The 16951-nt window shown below is 59.4% G+C and overlaps 2 protein-coding genes across 2 annotated transcripts in view; both read right to left on the minus strand.

The window, feature by feature from the left end:
• The window catches only part of LOC112106261 (all-trans-retinol 13,14-reductase-like), a 12587-nt gene extending 11462 nt beyond the window's left edge, over positions 1–1125 (minus strand). Inside the window, exon 1 of the mRNA XM_024199422.3 lies at positions 933–1125. Coding sequence (XP_024055190.2) covers positions 933–1092 — 160 coding nt within the window. The 5' untranslated portion in view covers positions 1093–1125. The remainder of the gene's footprint in view (positions 1–932) is intronic.
• A 1025-nt stretch (positions 1126–2150) lies between these two features.
• Positions 2151–16951, minus strand: part of MPP2 (membrane palmitoylated protein 2) — a 20083-nt gene continuing 5282 nt past the window's right edge. The window contains exons 4-10 of the mRNA XM_029912252.1: positions 14144–14275; positions 13340–13445; positions 12928–12996; positions 12600–12761; positions 10610–10812; positions 9918–10046; positions 2151–8394 (exon numbers count right to left, since the gene is read on the minus strand). Of these exons, the coding sequence (XP_029768112.1) occupies positions 8218–8394; positions 9918–10046; positions 10610–10812; positions 12600–12761; positions 12928–12996; positions 13340–13445; positions 14144–14275 (978 nt within the window). The 3' untranslated portion in view covers positions 2151–8217. The remainder of the gene's footprint in view (positions 8395–9917; positions 10047–10609; positions 10813–12599; positions 12762–12927; positions 12997–13339; positions 13446–14143; positions 14276–16951) is intronic.

The raw sequence follows: 16951 nt of genomic DNA on the forward strand, positions 1-16951 counted from the left end.
GCATGCGGTTTTATCACACCCCTGACCAACACAGCTACCAACCAACCAGTGTAGTGTAGACGTGGCCTAAGGCAGACCCTAGGGACACATTACCTACAAAAGTGCCACCAATCTCTATCAAACATTAACAAAGGCAGTTCGAGAACTCAGCGAGGGCCACCACTGGATTTCCCGGAGAGTGCAATGGATCTTGATCCCCCAAAAAATGGCCTTTGCATCCGAGAAAGCAGAGTCTGCGCTAAAATACCCATCTGGAGTGGTTCAAAGGCAGTCGATTTGGACCAGAAGATCAGAGCGGACCTAAAACGGTACTGATGGGATTTAAACGGAGCTGACTTTGGCTGGAAAAAGCCTGTCGCTTGGAAGCGAAGCGCCGGCAAAAATTAAGGGCATAGGAGCAACTGAGGCTACTACAAAGAAACGCCTGTTGTGGAGGAAGGAGAAACTAGCAATCTCCCCCCCCCCCCCCCCCGTTAAAGAGCATAATTGGATACCCCTACGTTCACTAGCTTCTCAGGTGGAGCGGGACACTAAAGCAACCAGACAGCTAGAAACTGCCGTGGCAGCTCTCACCCAGAGCGTAAGTTCAGGGAATCCCTAAACTAATCCCCCAATAGCCACCAGAAAGGACAAATGCAGCGGAATGATGGGTCAAAACTGCCCATGGGAAACCTCAGTGGACAGATGTGATCGCTGCTACCCCAGGCACAGGGCTGGCAGGTGCCGTCGGGGAAACAGGAGAGGGTCACAACCGGGAGGGGCAGGGAGTGAGCAACCCCCCGGGGGAGTCCGAGGATACGTGCGCCTACTGCCAGCCAGAAGGCGACGGGGGACAGGCGCCCGTGGGACGGTGTCAGAGCCGCCCAGGTGCCACTTAGAGCTCACGCCCTCCCCGCCCTTGGCACTCTCCCTGGCTCACACGCTACACTTACCCTGCTTCAGGACCTTGTCCCTGACCTTCTGATCCATGACCAGCGGCCTGGGGGGCTCCAGGGGGCCCCCGGCAAAGGGGTTCCCCGGCCGGCCGAAGAGCCGGGCGCCCAGCAGCCCCAAGGCCAGCAGGCAGAGGCCGAGGACAAGCGCAGGCCACATTGCTGCGGGCAGCAGAGCTCAGCACAAATCCCAGCAAAGGAGGCCGACTGGAGTCTATGTGCGCTGGGAGGGGAGGCTGGGAGCAGCAGGTGGGCGGGGAGCCGGCTTGGCCTCCGTCCCAGCGGATAAGCCAAGGGCTGTTAACCCTTTGCTCAGCGCTGCCTGGGGATGCCCGGCCGGGCAAACTCAGCGGAGTCACTGCGGATCCGGCCTGCCCAGCCAGTGCCTCCGCTGCTCTCGGATAAACTGATGCAGTGCTCCAGACCAACTTACCCTGAAGACAGGCTGATCCCCCCACACACCCCTTTGCTCCTTCAGATACAGTGACACACACACACGGCACCGCTGCAGACACTGGCTGTAAGGCGAGCGTGGAGCAGAACAAACCGCGTTCAGCATAGCTGCTCCTTGGCCGAGTTGGGTTTCACCAGGGTTCCCCACATCAGCCCGGGGACTGGATTGCACCTGTCCACAGGTGCCACTGGCTCTTGGCACCTGCTCAGCTCCATGCGGCTGACACGCGTCAGCATCAGGCATGAGACCAATGCCCTAGTGTAGCCAAGGCCATGTTCACACACACCTGGCTCCGCACCTGATTCGCACAGAGCAAGCCCATGCGCACGACTCACTCACACACACACACACACACCTCACCTCCATTCATTCAGTTCCACTCAGCGGCAAACACACACTCTTCCACACATACGCACGCTCATCAGGTACTCACTAGCAAATGGCTCCGCACAATAACAACCTGCCCCTCTCCGGCGCCTTCCCACTGTAGATCTCCAGGCCTTTTACAGACACGAATATTCATTCAAACCCTTTCCAGTTTCACCTCCCCAGGAGATCAGCCCGTATTATTAACACCGATGGGGAAACTGAGGCACAGAATGCCCAAGTCTCCTCTCACACCAATTTTACAACAGTGGCACTCACTTGGCTTCCTTGGAGGATGCCCCTGAAATGCCTGTGCCAAGGAGGACAAGATGAAAACAACACAGCCATCATGCGTGAGGGGTTTGGTTTTTTTTTAAATTTAATAAAAGTAACTGAAAAGTAACAAAAGGAGTCGTTCACTGGCAGGTACATTGGATCAGCTCACACGACCGTAAAAGAAATGTACAGCATCAGGGCTCCGAGCGTCTAGCAACACAGCTCAGAAAGTAACTAGGAATAGAAAAGAGTCAGTACAAAAAAGTCGCTGTCGTTCAATCAATCAGACGAGAAGGGACAGACAGACAGGGGAGGCCGTGGGGACTTAACATTTTAAATTAGGGGCCAGCTCCTCCCCTGGTGTAAAAACGCCATTGCTGGCCAAGCCCATCACAGCTCATGGCTACAGGGAACGAGTGGCGCCCGGCCTGTCCACGAGGCACAGCTGGCAGAAAGCTCCACGGGGCCATGCCCACCCCGGAGAGAAACATGTTCTCACAGGGGCATCTACACCCAAGCCGGGGCCCTCAGCCTGCCTGGGCATCGAGGGGGTGGGGGGCACCTGTGTAACTTCCCCTCCTGCCCTTACCCCGTAGCCCTAAAAATGGTCCTTTTGGGGGAGCAATCAGGCCTGATGTCATATGCCTCATGGACTGGTCGCCCCCCTCTCATACCAAACCAGCCATCCTGGCATGGCACCCCCATCAGAAGGGGCATTTCAGACCAATGACCCCTCCCTCTGCCAGGACCCAATGCTGCCAGAGGCTAAGCCCCTCTCGCCAGCCCCCCTCGACCCCATGGAGAGGCAAGCGCCTCCCACCCGCAGCTCCCAGGATCGGGCCCTTTGACCTGCTGGGTGGGAGCGTTTGTGGGTCCTGCTGCAAAAGGAGGCTGCCTGGCGAAGTGGGGGGGTCTCTTGCCCCTGCAGCACAGCCTGGCCAAGCGCTGGTCCAGAATCGTCACACGCCCCTTGGGCCAGGGTCACAGAGGGGACCAGGCCGCAGAGAGGGCTGGCAGGACACCCGCAGGTTCAGCGAGTCCACCATAAAGCACGGCAGCGCCAACGCTGTAAACACAGCACGAACCATCCAAATTGGCCGGCTTCTAACACGCACGCACACAGCAACGCCGATCCGACACAGACATCACACCGCTGAGCTCTCTAACAAACACGAGTCTAAGAAACGGACAGTTCCAGGGAGGGAAAGGGGAACTATCACCACTCACCAAAAACAAAGAGAAGGGGGGGGGGGAAAACTTTCCACCTTGCTGTTGCTCAGTAGTTACATCGAATCATTATGAACACGTGTGTTTCAAGGAGTCTAATGGAGACGCTCAGAGCCGGGAGCGGACTAGGAGAGACCGGTGGAAATCAGAGATCGAACACGTCCATTTCTCTTGGGGGTGGGGACAGTGCAGGATCATTCGCTATAGTGTATTTTAGTGACACATCCAGAAGGCAATAGGTACATCGTCTTTAAATCCAGTTACTCCCACCCTTCAGTAGGAAACAGAGCTTGGGATAGAAAAGGGGTTAAGGTAAAAACTGTTAGCCGCCGTCCCTGGCTAAGCCCCGCAGAGCAAATGTAAAATTAACACGTGAGTGAGTCGTCATCAGAAGCGACATTCACACGCATTAGTGCCCATTTGCATGCACACGTACTCACGCATGCGCGCACACGGAGGGGGAGGAGAGGGCCTCAGTGTCACCAACCTCAACTGTTCAAAAATCATCAGTCCAGCCCTCCCCCAAAAAATCAGGAGATTGTTTTTAAAATCTCACGACTTACGACTTTAAAGCCAATCATTTTTAGTTGCCAAAAGGTGTCGGAGCCTTTCAGGGTGGTGTTTCCCCACAAACATGAGGGATAGATACTTACTTGAAAAAAAGCTAAGAGTCTCATAGACTCACCTGACTCCGGGAGCTGGGGATTTGACTAATAAACCGTGTGATAAAATGGCGAGAATTGGCAATTGTTTGACAGACACACACACACATACACAAACACGCCCCCGTGGGTTCAGACACAGAGACACAAACTCACAGGGACAGACACACACACACACACCTGCATACACAGGGAAACAAACTTACCCCCCACAGCCCCATTCTCTCATATAACCCCACAGTCACCTACAGATGCAAACCAGTCCCTGGGGCAAAAAGTCCCGCTGATTCACCCCAAACAAACCAGAACTCTCTGGGCCCAGGCCCGGGGGCCAAATCAACCAACTTGCCCAGCATGCCAGGTTTCTGCTGGGTGCTGAGTCCTTTGGATAATCTAACTGCCAGGCTGTAAAGCCTTCAAGCAAAACATTAAAAACCAACCACAAATAACCCCACCAAAACGCTCCGATTTCAGAGCCTGGCGTTTTCTCTTCTTTACACAGATGGCATTTTTTTTAAACAAGGGACATAAACCCTCTCCTCCGTGTTATTGCTACTGTCTTCCAACGGAAATACACCCTGTGGACCGGGTTCTTGGCAAGAGACCCGGGGGTCACTCCCCCAAAGGAGGTGGGAACAGAAAGGGGGGTACAGCTCGGGGGGCGTATTTTAATAGCAAGGAAGGGCCGGGGGAGGGACAGTTTGGAGAGCGCCCTCCCAAAGGGGGTCTGCATTGGAATTGGGGGGGTAACACTGGCTCCCTCTGCCCCCCCACACCATGACGGCCAGCCGGGGAAACCCTAGCAACAGCTGCTTTTAAAGGGGAACTCCGGCCATTTGAGAAACAAGAACTTAAGGCCCAAATTTTTACAAAGGGGCCCCAAATTTGGGGTGCCTGACTTGCAATAAATACAGTAAGTCGGGGGGGTCTCTGGCACCAGAGTAAGGGGGGCCCACGGACAGATCGGGGGGAGGGCAGGTCAGAACTAACACTGACAGCAGTGAATGCTCCACCCCCGTGGAAACCAGGCTCCAGGCATCCCAAGTCGGGCACCCAAAACTGGAAGCAACCCAGCTCCATGGGGGCGGCCATGGGGCCTGTGCGTGGACTCCCCTGGGTCTGGCTTGCCAGGGGCACACTGCAGCCAGGCCAGTTAGAAACAGGAGACGGAGTTTTGCCTTAAGATAAAAAACTCAGCAAACAAAGCAACTGCAAACAGCCCCTTCTTCGTTTACCTGCCCGAGCCAAGGCCAGGGCTCGGCCTTTGCCCTGCTGCAGCTGAGGCCTGAGGTAGTTGCGGAGACACAGAAACCCGCACTCCAGAGCAGAGGGAAGGACTTGTGGGCAGGGGCCGTGTGGATGGGAGTCAGAAGACCCAGCCACCACTGAAGCCAAGAGGAGACAGCATGGCCCACTGGACCAGGTACCCAGAGATTCTACCCCCAGTCACCTTGGGCAAGTCACTTCCCCATCCCGTTGTGCCTCAGTTTCCCCTCCTGCCACTTGTGTATTGAGAGTGGAAGCCCTTCAGGGCAGCAACTCTCTGTGCATATACAGCACCTTGCACAACAGGCCCCTGATCTCACTTGAGGCCTCTAACGGCTTCAGAAATAATAACGATGTCGTGAGGTTCCCAGGGACTGCGGTGATGTCCTGGCCAGCTGTTAGCTAGCGCTTTGCACCGGTCGATCTCAAAGCACTTGACCAAGGAGGGCAACAGCGTCGCCATTATCGCAAGGGGAAACTGAGGCCCGGGGCTAAAATCGCCCGTGGCAGGTCAGGAAAAGGAGGGCAAGACCAGCTACCTTTAATATTTGATGGGGTCGGTTAAGTCTGCGCGTGGATTCGGCTAAAGAAATATGCAAGACGAAAGTCATTACCAAGAAAATAAATAAAGAACCTCCCGCCCCTCGCCGGGTTACTAACAAACCCGTCTGGTGATCAGATCAGAAGGCACCTGTCCTTCCCGCCTCGGCTCTCACATCCACGCAGGCAGACCAGGCTGTACACTGTCCACACACAACCGCTGGCCCCCTCCTATTTTTACGGATCTTTTTTCTAATGGTTTTTGAGCAACAAACCCGACCCTAAACCGCAGCGCCAGCTGGCCCCCCCATTTTCAGGATTACCGCCTCCCCGCCCCCTGCATTTGGCTGAGTGTCTCCGGGGCACCATTTCAGAAAAATTCCAAGAGCAGGGCAAAGTTGCGTTAGTGTATAGAACGTTAGACGTGATCGTTTCTATCCTGCAAAGCTGGGGCGGGGGGCAAAAAGTGGAGCCTACGGCCCTATGAAAAGTTGGGGTGGGCAAACCGAGGTCTAGGGGTGGCAATTACTCCCCTTACCCGATAGCTTGTGATGCCCTTGGCTGGCTCCACCTATCCAATCATTATGGTCTTTATTTAATGCCATTAGTATTTTGCTGTCACTTTATAAATCCTAAAACCTACAGCTGGGGTCTATGGTCCAGAGCCTCAACAGTCTTTATGTTACTTAACTCTCTAGATTCCACCACATCCCCAAAGTAGCTGAGAGCCTCACCGACATTAACAGATGGATTCTCAGCCCGCTCGTGTGGGGGAGTATTAACTTTACCTCATTGGACAGGTGGGGAAACTGAGGCACTGAGCCATTAAGTGACTTGCTCGGGAGGCTGGAGCAGAGCCGGGAATCAAACCCAGATGTCCTGTGTCCTACACCAGTGATGTAACAACAAGACCCTCCTCAAGGGTTGCGCCTTCAACCATTTGGACCTTAAAGCTACTGATTTTCAGAGAAGCCGCAATTCCCCTTCCGTAGCCCCACAATCACATACTCTAAGCTGGGGGGGAGACAGGGCAGCATTTCGGACCGTCGCTGGGACATTTGCAAACGTTCAGATTGGGAGGGGGGAATAATCCATCCGGCTCAGAGCCGGGAGGCGGGGGCTTGGTCTGTAAAGTGAGCTGAATTGTCGGCAGTGAGACAGCTGTGCAGTTGGTTGGTGCAGATCTCCCCAGAAGATTCCTTCTGTGCTTCTGCCCCGGGGCTCTGGGTCACGAATCCATCACGGGTTTTCTGTGGGAGCAGGTGAGGCAGGGCACGGGGTGGCTTCGTCTCTTTCAGGTAGGGCATCGGAACCCTGCTGGCTTTTGTATCGTGCTCCAGTGGTCCTGGGATGGGCCTGATCTCCCGCGGCACCAAAGTTGCCAGTCGTTTCCTCCGAAATTCTCCCCCCGGCCAGCCAGCCCCGCAATAACAAATCAGTCTTTGCTGGGGAGCAGCTGCGGATTCACGGTGGGGAATTAGTGAGTTAGTCTCTAAGGTTTATCCAAGAAGCCCTCTGAGCCCATCAGTGGACACGCCTCCTGCCCCGAACCCCAGAGACGCGTTAAGGGAGAATCTGACGCTCTAGCCCAGGGAGGTGACGGGCTCCGAACCCCCCCACACCCTCGTCCGCACCCCGCTGGCCCTGTGGGAAACGATGAGGAAAGCTGGCCAGGAACGCCTCTGTTCCTGAGCCGGTTGGTCCCTGTCGAGATTTCCCCTGGCCTAGGCCAGTGGGGAGAGACGCCCCGAGCTACCTCCAGGCTGCAAAGGGGGTCTTGCAGGGAGCTGCTGGAGGCGGTGGCAGGCACCTCTCAGCTCAGGCTGGACCGGGAAGGCGGATGCAGCCTGGGCATGGAGCGGGCAGCAGGGTGAGGAAGGGAGAAATGCGCAGGGATGGAGGGAGGTGCCAGCTGGCATCCCCAGATCTGTGCACTTCCGGCGGCATGCTTCACGCTGCCCTCCTCATGCCCACCTCCCTCTGCGGGCTGCCGGGATCTGGCCGCAGGCACAGCCCAGGGGCTGGCTTGAAGGGGGACCCGGTGCCCACTCTGGGCACTAAAGTGGCTGTGCTTGGTATCCTGGGCACTGCCCTGCCTTGGGCTGCTCTCTCAACCCTCCCCATGGCCACCTTAACCCTTCCTGGGAGGAAATGGGGGGTCACTGCCCCCCAGCCATGTGTCCAGGGCAGAGAAGGGTCCTCCACTGGGGGTGCCCCTCGGGAATGCCCGCAAGAATCTCTCAACTCTGGCAAAGTTGGGTAAAACTCTGGGGGAGGGGGAAGGGGACGTTCAACAAGCACCCAGTTCCCTGCCTCGCCGCCCCCTACTCCCCCGAAGACAGGCCTGGGACGCAGGCAGGGGATCCGGTTCCTTGGCTTTGAGACGTCGTGGTTTGTGCAGGAGGGAGGGCGGAGGGGAGGCGGGTCGGCAGTGCCCTCCGTGTGGGGGCAGGGTGGGGAGGCCTTCCCTCCCAGCAGGCCGTCCCCCGTCGTCCTAGTAAACCCAGCTGACAGGGACCCACTGGGGCTCTGCCCGCAGCCTCTCCAGGGCCTCCTGCAGCCGCTGGAATGTCCACTCCAGGTTGTCGTTGACCAGGCTGAGGTCGAAGTAGTGCCCGTAGCCACGCTGGATGCGGCAGCTCTCATCCACCGTCCGCTTCAGATCCGCCTCCTGCCCAGACACAAGCCCGGATGCCGCCCGTTAGCCTTGCCCCGGAGCTCTGGGCACAGGGGAGGCTGGGTAATGAGCACACGCCTCCAGGAAGCCCGGGGTCCCGAAAGAGCTTTGCAAAGGTAGGCAGAGGTGCAAACGAGGCAGAGCTCGCTTCACCCACCACTGGGAGGCAGCCACCTTTGGTGAGGAGCGCAGCAAGCTGTCGCTACAGGGATCCCAGCACTAAGAGGCATCTACCTCTGGGGTGGAGCTCGGCAGCCTTTTGAACGGCCACCCAGAAATGCTACTCAGCCCTTTGGGACAGGAAGTGAAGACGGATCCTGTAATCAACTGAAGATAGATGGGGGACTGAGGGAGGCAGAATATGATGAATTATAAGCCAGGAAAGGTTCTAGGGGCAGGGACAGCGCCAGGCACAATGGGGCCCATGTGCAGAAAGCATCCATGGGAAATGTAATGATTGGCAGCTGGAGCAGCACAGCGCCCTCTAGCGCCATGCTGTGGCACTGCACGCAGCACGGGCTGGCGAATCCCAACCACGGCTCCCTGCCCTCCTTCCGTCTTCCCCCAGGGGCTGCCCACGCCAGCCCGCCCCTGCTTCGCCACAGTCTGGGTCAGTGCAGCCTGGCTGGTGGGAGCAGGTGGGGCCAGCCTGCCATTCCCTGGAGGCCAGCGGCAGGAGCTGCATGGGACACCCGCCGTGCCAGCCATCAGAGCGGGGGTAACAGCCCAGCTCTCCTGGGTGGCTCTGGGAACGAACCGCACCGTGCACTTGGCGAGGAGATCGCCCTGCCGACCCTTCCGGATGGAGAGTCCGACCTGTGGCCACGTTCAGGGAGGCGCTGGAGGGGGAAGCACTGAGCACCTGCCTCTAAAGGGGCCATGAAGGCCACCAGGAAGCACCAGCAGAGAGGAGCACGCCCTGATCCCAGTGCATGTCGCACATGTGCTTTTGGACAGAGCCATGTGCATACCTGGGCACGCCCCGTGGAACCCGAGCCTGCCCCAGCTCAGCCATCCTGGGTCATGTGGGCCAAGGACAGAGATGAAAGTAAGCCGGTCCGCTCCGGTCCGATCCGGCGTACCGGCAATAACTGGTACACAGCCGTCCCGGCAGCAGCCTTTCAATGGCTGCCCGAGCCCCGGGGCTCCCAGCCACCGCCACATCTACCGCTACCTTGGGGCTCCGGCAGTGATTTAAAGGGCCCGGGGCTACCAGCCATCACTACCGCAGCCAGAGCCCCAGGCCCTTTAAATCTCGATTTAAAGGCCCTGGGGATTTAAAGGCCCCGCCTCTTCTGGTTGAGGCCCCACCCCTTCCAGTTGAGGCCCCGCCCCCTGCTCAGGACTCCAGCGTACCAGTAAGTTCTTTAAGTTACTTTCACCCCTGGCCAAGGACATGGCGTGGGCCAGGTGATCGGGGAAGGCCCTGTGACCCCAATGTCTCATGGCACCACGTGAGGGAAGGGGGGCTGGACCCCCTGCTCTCGTGGCACCGTGTGGGGCTGGCGTGGACTCACCGTGAGCTGCTTCGTGGCCACGCCGCTCTCCAGTGCCGCCTTGTTCATGGCTCGGAGCGTCTCATAGTCCGGGGCTTCGATGAAGACCACGTAGGGGACGAATTCGGCTGTTCTCAGCACCTTCACCGCCTGGATAACACAGAGCCAGGCTGTCAATGTGGACCTAGGACCAGGGGACAGGTGTGAAGGGGGACCATGCAGCCGGGGGGCTGGGAATGGGACCCAGAGCTTTTTCCCGCTGCTCAGAGCCAGCCCTGGCGGGTAGCGACCAATAACTGTTACCAGCTATGGCCATGGGGAGACAGTGTTTCCCGATGGTTAGGCACTAGGCTGGGAACCCGGAGACCTGGGTTCTCCCCCTGGATCTGTCACTGACCTGCTCTGTGCCTCAGTTCCCCCTCCCACCTTTTGTCTTGTCAGTTGCATTATAGGACAGGGACCCTTCCCCTGCGTGTGGGCACCGCCCACTAGGTGTGTGCCCAGGCTCAGCAGAGAGGCCGGGTACTCAGTGGGCCCCGGACTGCGCTCCCCTCCCAGTCAGGCTGTGACAGGTGGCTGGGGTGGGTACAGGGGAAGCTTGCCTCTCCTTTGCTCAAGCTGTGGCCATTCTCCAGAGCTTCAAGCCCGAGCCCTAACCTCCCCTCCAGTATAATTAGGGGCTTCCCAGCGGGGCCTGTCCCCGTAGCGCAAACCTGCGGGTTCACATCCAGGATGCACATCTTGCCGGACTCCACCACCTCATGGATGGAGTCGATCTTGGTGCCGTAGAGGTTCCCCTCATACTCCCCGTGCTCCAGGTAGCGGCCAGCCTTGATGTCCGCCTCCATCTCCCCCCGTGACACGAAGCAGTAGACCTGGCCGTTCCTCTCCTGGTCCTTGGGCTTCCGCGAAGTGTCTGCCAAGGGGCACGGTAGCGCGAGTTACAAGGGGACCGGACCGGAACCTCAGACCCAAACACCCCCCAACTCCAGGAACCCAGAGAGCCAGTGCCACGCTCTGGGACCCTCCCTGTAATGGGCAGAACCAGAAGCCCAGCTCCAGACACCCCCCAACTCTGGGATCAAGCCGGGGGATCAGCTTGAATCAAAATCATCATCCAAAACTTGGGAACCAGCCCCCAGCCCTCGCTGTGCGGCTGGCCCGTCTCCCTACACTGGGCTGAGCCAGAACCACAAGCCCAAACGCCCACAAACTTTGGGAAACGGCAGATCTAGCTGCCACCTGGCTGAACGGCGTGTCAGGGCCGGAAGCCACCAAGTCCTGCCTTGCGATCTCAGGGACAGCTCGCTGGATTTCAAAGCGCTTACGGGGAGATTGGAGCGGCCCGTCCCACTGCACCCCTCTTGGGGGTCTTTGTCGCCTGCAGCCCATCTGGCAGCAGCAGGAGCCTGAAATTCAAGCGGCAGACGCACCCCACGTTCCACAAGTGGAGGCTTCATGGCAATGGGGCCTGCCTGCGGCGGGGGAGGTGTCATGCCCCCACCCCTCCAATGACACAACGGGCAAAGGGTTTGGAGATCGGGTTAGCAGCCTGCTGTGTATCTGGCTGCTTCTTGGATCCCCCTCGGGCCCGGCAAAGCTGGCCAGCCTCATTTGCAGAGTCTCAGCATGGCCTGCTTCCCTTGTTCAGGCCGGGACTGGCACCAGAGCCGGCCGACTCAGAGACTCCGTTCCATGGGCACATGGGGGCTGGGAGGACGGGGGGGGGGGATAATTAACCAACCAGATCTCTCTACGGTTCAGTGTTCGGGATCAGATTCGGTCTGACTCTGGTTTCATCCTTGTTTATCACACACACACCCTGGCTCAGTGACAGAGGGATAACTCAGTGGTTTGCGCATTGGCCTGCTAAACCCAGGGTTGTGAGTTCAATCCTTGAGGGGGCCATTTAGGGATCTAGAGCAAAAATCTGTCAGGGATGGTACTTGGTCCTGCTAGTGAAGGCAGGGGGCTGGACTCCATGACCTTTCAAGGTCCCTTCCAGCTCTATGAGATAGTTATATCTCCATATTAAATAAAAACATCTCACGCCACAGAGCCCAGGGATGCAGATGAGGTGCAGGGTGGACTTTTCCTCACCACGGGGTGCTGCTCCATTACAAACAGGCCTACCTGAGCCCTCAACTCCCGGTCAATTACACTCCCAGGCGATTCTCCATAGGGCCCCCCCATGCCCATCACACCCACAAGCAGTGGCGCAGCGGCAAGCCAATTCCGATGAGCCTGGAGGGCTGGAAAGACCTTGCTGTGCAGGACACGCTGCCCTGGCTCCTAGCCAGGCCCTGGGCCAGCGTCAGTCTGCCTGGCTGGCTCTCCAGACCCTGTGCTGAAGGACGGGGGGGCAGGGGCTTTTCGTCCCCAGGGTCTGACAGCTGCCCTGCCCGGTGCTCCGGGCGCCTTCATCCCAAACCTCCGAGTGCGTCCCCCGAGGGCCGGCCGTGCGTGGGGCAGGGATGCCCACGCCGGCCGGCCGCAGGGCACGCTAAGAGGACCCAGAGGCGCAAGTCACATGAGGCCAGGCCACGCGTCACACTCAGCACCAGCCCCCTCTGGAGCAGGGGTCAGATTAGGGAAAAGAGATCCGGGTGCGCATCGGGGTTAGCACTGGCTCCAGGGGGCAGAGCGCCCCTCCCCTGCTCCCAGAAGGGCTGGGCAGGGGTGGGGGAGGCAGTCTTGACTCACACGGGATGGTGGTCCCGTAGCGCGCCTGGTCCGACATGATGAGCTTGTTCTTGAGGCTGCGCCGCCCGACGCCCTGGGCCCCGATCAGCACCAGGGTTTTCCTGCGGAACGGGGGCATGCGGGCCACCTCCTCGTAGATCAGCAGCTCGTGCCGGTCAAACTCTGGGCGGGATGGGGAGGAGAAAACAGTCAGCGCCGGTCGGGGGGCGGGGCAGCATGCGGTGGAAGGGGGAAGGATCATTTTGGGATTCGGGGCAAGGTCCGGACTAGGAGGCAGGAGGAGGAGGGGGGAAGCCCGCCCAGGGCGTGGGCAGCCTGGGGCACTCACCTGCATTTTTCGTGGTCAGGTACATCATCCTCTTCTTCTTCTTCCCGCTGATGCTGCCGCACAGGGCACCTGCGGAGAGCAGAACGGACTCATTCAGCCCAGCGGGAAGCAGATGCTGCCACAGGCAACCCCAGCAGGGATCGGGGTGCTGGCCTGGCTGGAGATATTCCCCGGGGTTTGGGGTGTCGGGGCAGTGCCACTGCAAACCCCTAGGACACAGCCAGGGTGTGTGGGGGCCCATCACCCCCCTGCGGGCACTGGCCACCAGGCTGGGCGCTGGCCTGGCTCAGGGCCCTGCCGTAGGGGGCAGGGAGGGTTTGGGCAGCAGGGTTCCCCCGCAGCGCTCTGGGGATGGGGATCAGGGCCCTGCGTGCACTGGGGCCGGCCTAGGGCATCTGTGGGCGCCTCCTACCGGATGTGGGGGGGACTTCGAGGTCGCGCTTCACAAACGCCTTCCGCTTCTCCTCCAGCAGCTGGCTCGGGATGAGGCCGGCGCTGCCGCCCTCCACGTGGCAGGCCTGAAACGGCACCCGGGCATGGTGAGCCAGCCAGGGTCCCCACAGCCACCACCCATCATATGGGGGCCCCTTACGGCCCCCACCCCCAGAGCCCCACGCCTGGGGCCCACCAGGGCCTCCACCCTCTGGAGCACCCCTGCCCTAGGGCCAACCACAGCCCAATTTCCAACCTCCTCCAGGGGCGACCCATAGCCCCATCAGCACAGCCCCCCTCCCCCGCCCTGGGGACACCCACAGCCCCATCACCACAGCTCCCCTCCCCTGCCCTGGGGACACCCATAGCCCCATCACCACAGCCCCCCTCCCCCGCCCTGGGGCCACCCACAGCCTCATCACCACTGCCCTCCCCCCCCACCCTGAGGATACCCACAGCGCCCCCACCCTGGGGCCACCCACAGCTCCCTTCCAGGGAGCCCCACCCACCCTCAGCCCCCATCCCCAGACCCTCACCCTCCAGCCGGCTGCCGTTGAGCTCCATGGCCGCCCTCAGCGCCATCCCTCGATCAAACCAGCAATGACCATGGGGTCCCCTCGTCAGCCCCTCCATGCCTTGGGGATGGGGGGTGTTCCATGTGGCATGACCTTCCCCACCTCTGTAACCCGTCCCTCCCATCCAAGCCATCCCAGGGTGCAAGGCAGTACCCAGGCCTGGGTCAGGCCACGCGGTGGGGGATTCGGGACCACCCAACTGTCCTCACCTGCCACCAGTTGGGGTCGTCCTGGTTGACGATCTGCAGCAGGTCCCCGGCCGTGAATTTTAACCCTGCCTCCTTGCAGGGGATGAGGTTATCGCTGGCCGGGTCGTAGTCAAAGTGGGACTTCACAAACACCTACGGGGAGAGCGGGGGGGTCAGCCCCAGGCAGGGAGAGCAGAGGGGCCAAACTCTTTGGAAAATCCAGGCCCGGCTGGGCTGTGCCGAGCACCTGGAAATCCATTTCCCCGCCCCCTGGGACGGGTTGGAGCCGAGAGCGGCTGTGACAACCGGCCCTGCGTCTCAGACTGTGGGTCGGGGCCCTGTTGTAATGGGGTCACCAGGGCTGCTGTTAAACTTGCTGGGGGCCCAGGGCTGAAGCCAAAATCCAAGACCCACCGCCCAGGGCTGAAGCCGTAGGCACCGACTTCCCATCTTCCCAGTGGGTGCTCGACCCGCCCCCTCACCCCTGGCCCCGCCCCAACCCCACCTCTTCCCATACCACCCCCATTCCACCCCTTCCCCAAAGTCCCCTCCCCACCCCGCCTTTTCCCACCCCAGCCCCGCCCCCACTCCACCCACTTCCCCCAAGTTCCTGCCCTCCCTCTTCTCTGCCTCCTCCCCGCTCCTCCCCCTCCCTCCCAGAAAGTCCTAAGCGCCGCCAAACAGCTGTTAGGCGGCAGGGGGGCAGGAAGCGCTGAGAGGGAGGGGGAGGAGAAGGAGGCAAGACGGGGGGAGCTTGGCTGCCAGTGGATGCGGAGCCTCACAGCACCCACGGAGTTGGCGCCTATGGCTGAAGCCCTCAAGCTTCGGGGCCCCCCCAAAGCGGGGGTCTCAGGCTTCAGTCCCCCTTCCTGGGGTCTTGTAGTAATTTTGGTTGTCAGAAGGGGGTCGCGGTGCAATGAAGTTTGAGAACCCCTGACCCAGCCCAAGGAACAGAGCTGGGAGAGACACACTGACTTAGACCGGATGAAACAGCCTCCGGCTCTCACTCAACGACGGGGTCACGGTTATGCCTGGTACACGAGAGCAGCCGAGGACCAGAAATCAGTGAACCAAAATCGGGGTGTCGGATATTAGGCCTAATTGGTGGACCCAATAATGGGGTGACATGTTGGGCCCAGCCCTGCCCAGACATATGCCAAACGGTTCCCGGGGCAGCCCCGGGCCGGGTGCAGAGCCGGGGTCACGGAGCAGAGCTGGTTGCAGTTCCTGACACTGGGGCTGGAGTTGGCCCATTGCAAAGCCCACAGGATCGCAGCGGGTGTGAATCAGGGCCGAGCAGGGCCACACCTTTCCCACCCAGCCCACTGGCTCTCTCAGGGGACGTCTACCCTGCAGCCGGAGTGTCATTTCCAACTTGGGCAGACATCCCCATGCTGGCATTGAGCGAGCTCGTGGGCTGGAAATAGCAGCGTGGCTGCAGCCAACCGGGTGGCGGGAGGGGCCAGCCAAGATCCTCACATAATCCCCTGACTCCAGGAGCTGGAGCTTTGAGAAAAAAACACCAAATATTGCAGCTGGCAACACTGCTGCCCAGCACAGCGAGGCCCTGATCTCAGCTGGGATCCCTAAATGCTGCTGTCAGAGAAATAATATTTTTGAGTCGTGTGTGCAGCCCAAAAACACAGCGGGTATTCACTGGGCACCTCAGTGCCAACGAATGCTCATCCTGGTGCGGCAGAGAACTTTGGCTCAGCTCCACAGCTGGCTGCCAGCCACAAGCCCCTGCCCGGCTATGTTTCATGCACCTCCCTCCCTGTTTCTATTTATTGGACATCCCTTTTAATATTTATTGCTGAGAGATAATCCTCTTTCATTCCACAAAGGGGATGATCATCCATCCCTTTTCCCCCAGCTCCCAGCCAGCAACTGCCGTACCAGCCCATCCGAAGTGCCCTCTTTCTCTTCACACACCTGCCCGCCCACTAACTTCCCGTCTGTCTGTCTGAGCTTTTATCACAACCCCAGTCCCTGCAGCGTCCCCAGCACCTCCCAGATCCAGCAGCCCGGCCCACACGGAGAAAACAGGGGGTTAGCGCCTCTGGGAGCTCAAAGGTGTTCATTGTTAAATCGAACCTTAGCCGCTAGTGCAGAGAGGGGTTTAAAACTCATCTTGGCTGGTCATGGTGAAGCCCAAGAGCTTGTCTACACTGGAAAAAGGGGTGGCTTGCTAATATGCATTCGCCAACACCTCTTAAAATCCTAGTCTACACTAGCAGAGCTCCCAGGTCTGGGACGCCCGGTGTACGCTCCCAGCAAAGCACTCCTGGTGTGGATGCAGCTATAGTGGCTGCACGACAGAGCCTACACCGACGTAGCCCCCTAGCCTACGCTGATGGGAGGAGTTCTTCCGTTCACCTCTCTGAACTGCGGAGAGCACTCTGTGTTTTGTCTACACTAGGGCTTTCTGCCAGCACGGCGGTACCGGTCAGGGATCACACCTCTTCCCACCTCTGAGCGACACAGCTATGCCGGCAGAAGCCTGGAGTGTAGACAGGCCCTAGTGCGGAGTGAAGGCAGCTGTAGTTTGAACAGGTGTTAGCTGGTCTGGGTCAGTGGTTCTCACTGTCTTCCGTGGGGTTTGATCCCAGCACCAGCCAACCCCCCCGGGCCCTGTGGCTGTCACATGGGCAGAGCCCACAGCCCACCTTGGCAGGAGCATGGCCAGGAAGGGAGGGGTCATCGGAGCTGCTGGGACAAGGAAATTCTCCTGGGGCATGTGAGGAGAGCTGGGGGATTAGAGAGGTAAACACACACACACACACACCCGCCACTGATGGGATTATCTGCCACCAAATCCAGCACAGACAG

Source organism: Terrapene carolina, unplaced genomic scaffold (genome assembly GCF_002925995.2).
Source record: "Terrapene carolina triunguis isolate 2854851 unplaced genomic scaffold, T_m_triunguis-2.0 Scaffold193, whole genome shotgun sequence".
In the NCBI taxonomy this organism is placed as follows: Eukaryota; Metazoa; Chordata; order Testudines; family Emydidae; genus Terrapene; species Terrapene triunguis.